We start from the raw sequence: 10,012 nt of genomic DNA, 5'->3' as shown, positions 1-10,012 counted from the left end.
ATGGCAACGCCCCCGCGCGTTGCCGTGACAACGCCGCATCTCTATGGTACCGGCGGGGGCGGGGCTTCCGCCGCAGGCCACGCCCATCCCTGCGCTGACGGGAGGGGCGGGGCCGCAGCGGCGCCGGCGCGCGGCGGGCGCGGCGCATGCGCAGTGCGGGAGCGCGCCCGGCCCAGGCGAGTGTCCGGTGAGCGCGGGGGAACCGGGGACACCGGGACTGGAACGGGGGACACCGGGACCGGGAACACCGGCACCCCTCCGCCTCGGGAGCCGCCGGTGCCGGGCCGTGCTGCCCGCCGGCAGCCGCGCCTCCGGTCCGCCTGGGGACAGCGGCACCGGCGGTACCGGGTGCACCGGGGCCTGGCGGGGCGGGACGGGACGGACCGGGAGCGGGCTGTGCCCCGCCGTGGGGCTCTGTGTCCGCGCTCCTGCCGGTGCCAGGCCCGGCAGTCACCGCCCCGCTCCCGGTGAGCGCGCCGGGAGCCGGCGGGTCCCCGGTTGCTGCACCGGGGCAGGGTCCGGGCGGTGCTCGCGGGGCTCTGGGGAGCGGGACGGGGGCACCGGGCAGCGCTGCCTCCCCCTGCCCGCCCGGAGAACGGAGGCTCGCGGGGCACGGGAGCCGGGCGGGCCCGGTGCTGCTCCGGGCACGGTTCAGCCCCGGTGCGCTCGCGTTAAGCCGAGCCCGTGGCTCGGTTCAGGGAGCCCGGCCGTGCTGCACACCCCGTTACAGCCCGCGGAGCCGCTGTCCCCCGGGAGCTGCCCTGGCACCGCTGGGATTGCCAGCCCCGGGCTGTGCTTTGGGGTTGCCCTCCCTTTGGGATTGCCCTGCATTTGGGATTGCCCTTCATTTGGGGTTTCCCTCCCTTTGGGGTTTCCCTCCCTTTGGGGTTGCCCTCCCTTTGGGATTTCCCTCCCTTTGGGGTTGCCCTCCCTTTGGGATTGCCCTTCCTTTGGGATTTTCCTTCCTTTCCCTGCCAGGACACCAAGTTCTCCTCCCTTTCCCTGCCAGGACAGCCTGGCGCAGCCCCCTGGCTCCCAAATTTCCCTCCCTTGTCCTGCCAGGACAGCCTGGCACAGCCCTGGCTGTGAAATTCCCTTCCCTTTTCCCTGCCAGGACAGGCTGGCACAGCCCTGGCTCCCAAATTCCCCATCTTTTCCCTGCCAGGACACCAAATTCCCCCCCCTTTCCCTGCCAGGACAGCCCTGGCTGCCAGAGCTCCCGAATTCCTCCTGCTCTCAGCTCTGGTTTCAGGATCAAGCCGTGCTCAGGCAGCAGAAAATTGGGAATTTTTCCTGCTGAGCTCCCCAGCATTCCAGGATTTCCCCCCTGCAGCACCTCTGGGTGCTTCCCTCGGCTGTGCCAAGCAGAGGGCGAATCCAGAATTCCTGCAGAAAATAAGGAACATTCTGGAGCTCTTACCCAGCCCTAACCAACCCCAAATCCATCGTGGCCTCCTCAACACCTCCCTGGGGGGCAGCAGCAGCAAACCCCTGCGTCCTTTTCTCTTCCAACACAGGATTTGTGTGCGTGCAGGATTTTTTGGGAAGCCAGGAGCGGCCTGCCCCATCCCAGCATGGCAGACCAGAAGCGTCTGGCCTTCTCCATCATCCAGTTCCTGCACACCCAGCTCCAGAACGGCTCCATGTCTCCAGATGCTCAGGAGAGTTTGGAAGGTGGGTGCATCTGCCTCTGTCAGGCCAAAATTTGGGAGAATTTTGCTGTTTTTCCCCCTGTTTTCTACCCCTGGCTTGGCTGGGCTGCTCCCGGTGCTGAACCTCGCTGGAATTTTGGGGTTGATTTTTGCTTTTGGGATTTATCCAGGGGGGCTGGTGGCTTGTGTGGCTTCTGATCTCTTGCAAGAGCAGCTTAGCAGGAGGCAGGGATGTCCCTGGGGTCAGAAGCCTCCCTGATCCCTGCTTGGAGACTCAGAGCCAGGCTGAGCAGAGCCGGGAGTGCTCTGGGGGTGGGAGGTGGGAATTCCCTGGCTCCAGGGAAGCTTCTTGTGCTCCTGGGGTTGTTTCTCCTCTTCTGCTCCCCAAAATGTCGTCCCTTGGGGTTTTTCCAGGTCCTTCCAAAGAAAGGACAGGGATCTTTGAAGGTCTCCCTAAGGAGATTAAGGTTTAGTGCTTGGTTTGGGGGTTTGTCACGGTGAGGGGAGCGTGGCTCTGGGGTGGGGGGACATTGCTGGGGGGTGGCTGCTGGGAATGGGATCTTCTGGGATGTAAAGTGTGCCAGGAGGGCTCTGGGAGGCTCTGCTTTCCCTGGGAGCAGCTTCCCAAGCCTGAGGAGGGAGGAGGTGGCTCAGGGCTCCCAGAGAGAGGGGAGTGTTTGGGTCTGTCCTTGGAGTTGTGGGCCATTCCCACATTCCCAGCTGTGGGAATGCTGCTGCAGCCCCAGCCTGGTTCAGTCCCAGCCCCAGGCATCCCTCAGGGGGTGGGAACTGGGACTGGCTCCATCCAGGATATCCAGAGGGAAGCTTTGCCCAGCTCTGAGTTTTGGCAAAATCTCAAGCCCAAAAATCCCATCTGGTGTGAGAAAAATGTTGGGATTTTTTCCTGGTTTTTTTGAGAGAGGAGAGAGAGGGGTGAATATTTATTAATTAATGACCTGATTCTCCTCATCCAGTGGCCATCCAGTGCCTGGAAACAGCGTTTGGGGTCTCCATGGAAGACCAAAGCCTGGCTGTGTCCCAGACCCTTCCCGAAATATTTGAAGCCGTGGCAGGGAAGGTGAGTGAGTGCCCTGGGATGTTCCCTTTTCCCCGAGTTCTGGATTTTCCAGGAGGCTGCTGCTCCCCTCAGAGCCTCAGAGTGTGGGAGGGGAACGTTTTGGGCTGGAGAAATGGGAATTGTGGGAATGCTCAGCTCAGCTTCTGCCTCTCCTTGGAAGGAGCTGGAGCACTCCAGGACGAACTCGGAGCCCGTCACCCCCTCAGAAGATGACGTGGCTGAAGCTGAAAGGCTCAAGACTGAAGGTACCAACCCCTGGAGCTGCTGGATAACGAGGGTTTGGTGCTAATTGGGAGGGGACCTCAATTCCCTGGCGCCTGGAATTGGAGGAAAAAAAAGAGAATATTTCCTATTTCTGCCTCTTGCTCTGTTTGAGCTGCAGGATTGTCGGAGGTTTTGCTGGCAGGAATGTTGGATCAGTGAGATTTTTATCCCAAAAATCCTGTGGGGCGTGGAGCAGAGCATCCATCCTTCCTGTTCTGTGCATGACTTTTTCTTGGGAAAAAGTGGGATGAGTGTGGGTGCAGCACTTCCCCCTGAGCCAGCACCTGGGGTGGTTTTTTTTTGGGGTGCAGGGTCAGGAATGGTGGAATTCCCATCACAGCCTTGCTGCTGGCCCTTCCCCACGCTGACAAACCTCTCCTGTTTGCTATTTCCATGAATCCAGGCCTTCACTTTGATTTATCCCAGTTTTTTTCCCCTTCCCTCACCATCCTTTCCCTTCCTTCTTTCAGGAAACGACCAAATGAAGGCAGAAAACTTCGAGGCTGCCGTGTCTTTTTATGGAAAAGCCATCGAGTTAAACCCAGCCAACGCCGTTTATTTCTGCAACAGGTACTGAGCAGCTCCTCCTGCTGGGATCCCGGGCTCCAGGATGCCCAAAAATCCCATTTTTGGAAGCATCCTGTGGAGTTTTGGAGCAGTTCCTCGCTCGTTGTGGGATCGTGCCGTGCTTTTGGTGCCTCCCGGGATCTCTGGGTGGGATGTGGGTGTGGAAATGGATTTTTTTAGGCACTGGAGGGATGAGGGGTGCCAGGGAGTGGGGTCTGCTTCCATGCAGAGTGGGATGTGCTGGGAATTCAGGGTGGAGGCTCCTCGTGGAGAATTAAGGAGGCTGGGTGTGCAAAATCAGCTGTGAAAAAAGGGGAGGGGTTTGTGTTTCTCAGGAAAATCTTGGGTAAAACACACTTTGAACTTTAATTTGATGGAATTCCCTGGTTGTGCTGGGAGCTCAGACCCACCTGGACATGGTGGTGACCTGGGGAGGGGATTTTGGGTGGGAATTGGTGCTTTTGGCTTTGTGGGAGGGTTTGGGGCTGGTATGTCTCAGAATTGTGAGGTCAAGCATGAAAATCAGCCTTAAAAAACAAATCTTTCCTCTTTGGAATGTGGGGAAACGTTGAGAAATTGAGGGATGAGGGGAATGAAAGGAATTTTCTCAGCAATCCTGGAATGTCACCAGGAGGAGCAAGAACCTGGATGTGTTTGCTATGGGAACGTGTCTCTTGTTGACAGAGTGACAAAATTATCTTTTGTTCTTTTAAAAAGGAAAGAAGCTTAGAAGTTTTTCTCTTTAATTAGGTGAAAAGACATCTCATAGGACTTGGGGAACTCTAAACTTGAGGATAGGCAATTGGACAGAAGCTAAAAAGTTTTGCTTGAACAATTTCCTAGAAAAAGAAGAGAACAAAGGCACGAATGGCTTTTGTGAGGTGTTTCACCAGGGGCAAAGACCTTTTGCACTTGGCTTGGTTTTTTCTTCTAAAGAGTTTAGTTATTTTGCCTTTTATTAAAACCTTTTTGTTTCCAGCACTGCCACAGAAGCCATCCTGCTGATTTTATACCTCCTGAGGTAGCTGAGCTATTGAGGTGTGAAATAAATCTCCAGGAGTTTGTGAGACCTGCCTTGAGGAGACCCAATTTCAGTTTGGAGCTGGGACTCAGCTCACACAGGGCTGACTTCCTTTGGTGTATTCCAGCTTCTCAGCATCCCCTGCCTCCTGTTTTTCCCATTTTTTCCAGAGCTGCTGCCTACAGCAAGCTGGGGAATTACGCGGGGGCCGTGCGGGACTGCGAGCGCGCCATCGGCATCGACCCCAACTACAGCAAAGCCTACGGCAGGATGGGGTGAGCAGCAGCTCCTGGGCCCCCCTCCTTGGGATCCTGCATCCCTGCACGCCCCAGGGCAGGGATTGGAGCACTTTGTTCCACCAGGAAAAAATTCCTGCTCTTTCGGCTTTTTAGGGTGGGGAAAAATTCATATTTTTCAATTTTTAGGAAGTTGGTGGGACAACGGTTGGCTAAAACAAGTGACCAAAAAATTCATCTATGACTTCAATTTTAATTTTCTTTTCTGCTGGAATTTTGATTTCCTGAGAAATTCTCAATTCTAAGAAAGTTGGTGGGGACAACTGCATTTAAAAAGTGCCAAAAAGCCCCTCTGTGACTTTGATTTTATTTTCTTTCCACCTTTCCTCGGGGATCCTGCATCCCTGCACGCCCCAGGGCAGGGATTGGAGCACTTTGTTCCACCAGGAAAAAATTCCTGCTCGTTCGGCTTTTTAGGGTGGGGAAAAATTCATATTTTTCAATTTTTAGGAAGTTGGTGGGACAACGGTTGGCTAAAACAAGTGACCAAAAAATTCATCTATGACTTCAATTTTAATTTTCTTTTCTGCTGGAATTTTGATTTCCTGAGAAATTCTCAATTCTAAGAAAGTTGGTGGGGACAACTGCATTTAAAAAGTGCCAAAAAGCCCCTCTGTGACTTTGATTTTATTTTCTTTCCACCTTTCCTCGGGGATCCTGCATCCCTGCACGCCCCAGGGCAGGGATTGGAGCAGTTTGTTCCACCAGGAAAAAATTCCTGCTGTTTCAGCTTTTTAGAGTGGAGAAAAATTCATATTTTTCAATTTTTAGGAAGTTGGTGGACAGCAGTTGGATAAAACAAATGACCAAAAAATTCATCTATAACTTTTTTATTTTCTTTTCTACTGGAATTTTGATTTCCTGAAAATTTCTTATTTCTCAATTCTAGGAAAGTTGGTGGGGGCAACAACTGGATTTAAAAAGGTGACAAAAAACCCCTCAGTGACTTTGAATTTTCTTTTTTTTTTTTCCCAGCTTGGCCCTGTCCAGCTTAAACAAACACACAGAAGCTGTTGTTTACTACAAAAAAGCTCTGGAGTTGGATCCGGACAACGAAACGTACAAATCCAACCTCAAAATAGCTGAGCAGAAAATGAAGGAGACTCCCAGTCCAGTGAGTGGAGGAATTTTGGGGTTTGTTGGGGTTAAAAGAGCTCCTGGAGCAGGGTTTGGAAACAGCAATTTCCACTTTTGTGGTCAAATCTCTCCAAAATTCAGCTTTTTTTTGTTTTTCCCATGGCACCAAAGGTGGGTTTAGGTGGGCTGTTTGGTTTTTGGTTTTTTTGTGGGGTTTTTTTTGTTTGTTTTGGTGGTTTTTGGTTGGTTTTTTTGTGTGTGTGTTGGTTTTGGGTTTTTTTGTTTGTTTGTTTTGGTTTTGTGGGGGTTTTTTGGTTTTTTTTTTGTGTTTTTTTTTATTTGGTTTTTTTGGGGTTTTTTTGTGGTTTTTTTTTTGTTTGTTTACTTGGGGTTTTTGGTTTGTTTGGGGTTTTTTTGGGTTTTTTTTGGTGTTTTTTTTTGGGGGGGGTTTGTTTGTTTGGGTTTTTTTGTTTGGGTTTTTTTGTTTTGTTTTGTTTGTTTTGGGGGGGGGTTTAGGGTTTTTTTTTGTTTTGTTTTTGTTTTTTTACACAAAGAAAACTTTTGGTTTTTTTTTCCAAAAGAAACCTTTGGCAGCCAGGGAGCTGGAATATCCTTATGGATCATTTTGAAGGGGATTTTAATTTTCCAAAGGATTTTCCAGGGCTGAAAGAGGGAGGGAGGGGCGAGCAGGAATCTCTGGGGTTTCCCAGAGGGTTTGGACAGAGCCTCTTCCCCCATCAGGGGTTAAAGGTTGGATTTGGGATCCTCCCAAAAAATGGGGAAGGATTTTTCCAACAGCCTGGAGAGGCAGGACAAGGGGAGTGTTGGGGGGGGTCAGGTGGGATAATGGGAAGGAATCCTCGGATGTGAGGGGCTGGGATGGAATTCCCAGAGAAATTGGGTTCCTGGGAATGTCCAGGAGGAGAAGAGGAGCTCCAGGGGCTCCAGGAGAGCTGGAGAGGGATCTGGGACCAGGGATGGAGGGACAGGACACAGGGGATGGGTTTAAACTGGGAAAAGGGAAGGATTAAAATGGATTAAACTGGGAAAAGGGAGATCTGGGTGGGATTTTGGGAGGGAATTCCTGCCTGGGAGGGTGGGGAGGGACTGGGATGGAATTCCCAGAGCAGCTGTGGCTGCTCCATCCTTGGAAGAGCCCAAGGAGCTGGAGCAGCTGGGAGAGTGGGAGGGACTGGGAATGGATCCCTTCATCCCAATCCGTTCCTGCCGGGATTCCCTGGCTCTGGCAGCTCTGGGAATGAGGGATGGGAATGGGGAATGAGGGATGGGAATGAGGGATGGGAATGGGGAATGAGGGATGGGAATGGGGAATGAGGGATGGGAATGAGGGATGGGAATGGGGAATGAGGGATGGGAATGGGGAATGGGAAATGAGGGATGGGAATGAGGGATGGGAATGGGGAATGAGGGATGGGAGTGGGAATGAGGGATGGGAATGGGGAATGAGAGATGGGAATGGGAATGGGGAATGGCAGCAGCTCTGGGAATGGGGTTTGGAAAAGGGGGAATGGGAGTGAGGGATGGAAATGGGGAATGGGAATGGGGAATGAGGGAAGGGAATGGGGAATGAGGGATGGGAATGGGGAATGAGGGATAGGGATGGGGATTGGGAATGGGGAATGAGGGATGGGAATGGGGAATGAGGGATAGGGATGGGGATTGGGAATGGGGTATGGGAATGGAGAATGGGAATGGGAGTGGGGAATGAGCCATGGCAGCAGCTCTGGTTTCTCTCTTCCAGACCGGCGGCCCCGGAGGGTTCGACTTGGCCGGATTGCTGAACAACCCCGGCTTCATGAGCATGGTAATTCCAGAGCCTGGCATTCCTGGGATGGAGCCTCTGGGGAGCCTCCCTGGGTGGGATTCCCTGGGATGGAGCCTCCCTGGGGGCTCCCCTGGGTGGGATTCCCTGGGATGGAGCCTCCCTGGGTGGGATTCCCTGGGATGGAGCCTCCCTGGGTGGGATTCCCTGGGATGGAGCCTCCCTGGGTGGGATTCCCTGGGATAGAGCTCCCCTGGGTGGGATTCCCTGGGATAGAGCTCCCCTGGGTGGGATTCCTCAGGATGGAGCCTCCCTGGGATCTTTTTCTGGTGGGATTCCCTGGGATGGAGCCTCCCCGGTGTCTCCTCCCATGGAATTCCCTGGGATGGAGCCTCCCCGGTGTCTCCTCCCATGGAATTCCTCGGGATGGAGCCTCCCTGGTGTCTCCTCCCATGGAATTCCTCGGGATGGAGCCTCCCTGGTGTCTCCTCCCATGGAATTCCCTGGGATGGAGCCCCTCTGGAAGCTTTTCCCACTCCCTGGGGCTCTTTGGAAGCTGCTGCTGCTCCCTTCAGCTCAGACAGGGCTGGGAATTTCTCCTCAGGCTTTTCCCAGGGCCTGCTCTGCTCCGGGCTTGGCCTTTGCTCTTCTTTTTGCCATTTTTGCCATTTTCCCCCTTTTCCTGCATTCCCAAGCATTCCCAAGCATTCCCACCTTCCCTCTGGGGTTGCTCCCACCCTGTCCCTGCTGCCTCACCCGGATTTTTTATTCCCCACAGGCCTCCAACCTCATGAACAACCCCCAAGTACAGCAGCTGTGAGTTGGATCCCACTTGGATTTATTCCCCCCTGGAATTCTGGGCTTGGCCTTTCCCAGTGGGAGCAGGAGGGAATTTGGGCCAGGAATGGGGAGGGGGGCTCAGAACCAGCCCAGTTCCCTGAGCTGAGGGGGTTTGGGTGCTCTGGGAGGTGCTGGGAAAGGGATTGGGATAAAATCCTTCCCGAGGGAGGTGGGATGGGGTGGGAGATGGCCCTGGAATTGCCTCTGCTGCAGTTTTATGGGATTTCAGCATTTCCCAGCTTGGTTAAAATGGGAATATTCCCATTCCTGGCTGGTTGTGAGGAGCAGTTCCCAAAATTTGAAGAGAATGGATAAATTCCTGAATCCCAGGAAGGCTCAGGCCATTCCTGAGCATCCCTGGCAGGAGGGAGAGACCCTGTGGAGCCCCCAAATCCTTGGATTTTGGGATGAGACCACTCAGCTCCCTTTGGCTTCTCTCTGTGGGAATTCCCACCTGGATCCAGCCCTGGAGGGAATCCAGGGAATCCTGTCCTGGATGCAGAGCAGGGCTGTAATTCCATAAATCTGGGAATATCAACATTATTTTAATAATTGTATTAATTGTTCAGCTTAATTACTTATTCCCAGCCGGCCCAGGAAAAGCTGCTGCAGGGAGCTCCGAGATCCCAGCGGTCCCCGGGTGATTTTTTGGGATTTTTTCCCCAGTTCTGAGGCCGTTTTTTCCCTTCCCAGAATGTCGGGGATGATCTCGGGAGGCCACAACGCCATGGGAGCGGCCGGGAGCAGCCCCGCCACCAACGACCTGGCCAGCCTGATGATTGATTGATTGATTGGGGATTACAGGAATTGATAACTGCAATTCCAGTCAGTCGGGAGTGAGGTGATTGATTGGTGATTGATTGATTGGGGATTGATTGGGGATTGATTGATTGGTGATTGGTTGGTGATTGGTGATGGATTGGTGATGGGTTGGTGATTGATTGGTGATGGGTTGGTGATTGATTGGTGATGGGTTGGTGATTGATTGGTGATGGATGAGTGATTACAGGAATCGACAACTGCAGTTCCAATCAGTCAGGAGTGAGGTGAGCAGTGATCAGTGATTGATTAGTGATTGGTTATTGATTACAGGCATTAATAGCTGCAATTCTAACCAATCAGGAGTGAGGTGAGCAGTGATGGGTGATTGATTAGTGATTTCTGGAATTGATAACTGCAATTCCAATCAGTCAGGACTGAGGTGAGCAGTGCCAGTGATTAGTGATTGATTAGTGATTGATTAGTGATTGATTGATTGATTACAGGAATTGAAAACTGCAATTCCAGTCAGTCAGGAGTGAGGTGGGGGTCAGTGCCATTGATTATTGATTGATTGATTCAGTACAGGAATTGATAGTGTCAGTTTGAGTCAAATGAAGTTTTAAATTTCTATTTTAATTTTCAATTTAAATGTTTTAAATTAAACTAATTAAA

General features: G+C 52.6%; 1 protein-coding gene across 1 annotated transcript; it reads left to right on the top strand.

Moving 5' to 3' along the window:
• The first annotated feature begins 60 nt into the window (after positions 1 to 60).
• SGTA (small glutamine rich tetratricopeptide repeat co-chaperone alpha) lies at positions 61 to 9,365 on the top strand. The gene is made up of 10 exons (XM_039733566.1): positions 61 to 187; positions 1,535 to 1,674; positions 2,627 to 2,730; positions 2,891 to 2,975; positions 3,465 to 3,564; positions 4,753 to 4,857; positions 5,854 to 5,992; positions 7,718 to 7,780; positions 8,517 to 8,554; positions 9,272 to 9,365. Exons 1-10 carry the CDS (start codon positions 147 to 149, stop codon positions 9,363 to 9,365), a joined length of 909 nt encoding a protein of 302 aa, XP_039589500.1. The 5' UTR covers positions 61 to 146.
• The last annotated feature ends 647 nt before the right edge of the window (positions 9,366 to 10,012 follow it).

The sequence above is a fragment of the Passer montanus genome, unplaced genomic scaffold (assembly GCF_014805655.1).
Source record: "Passer montanus isolate IOZ18808 unplaced genomic scaffold, ASM1480565v1 scaffold112, whole genome shotgun sequence".
Classification (NCBI taxonomy): domain Eukaryota; kingdom Metazoa; phylum Chordata; class Aves; order Passeriformes; family Passeridae; genus Passer; species Passer montanus.
This window is presented reverse-complemented; position numbering and strand designations above follow the sequence as displayed.

Bases quoted from the DNA above. Each gene is read 5' to 3' on its own strand.
- SGTA (XM_039733566.1), top strand. From the start codon at position 147: ATGCGCAGTGCGGGAGCGCGCCCGGCCCAGGCGAGTGTCCG. The intron at 2,976-3,464 runs GTACCAACCCCT...TCCTTCTTTCAG, and splicing joins TGAAAGGCTCAAGACTGAAG to GAAACGACCAAATGAAGGCA. The intron at 3,565-4,752 runs GTACTGAGCAGC...CATTTTTTCCAG, and splicing joins GCCGTTTATTTCTGCAACAG to AGCTGCTGCCTACAGCAAGC.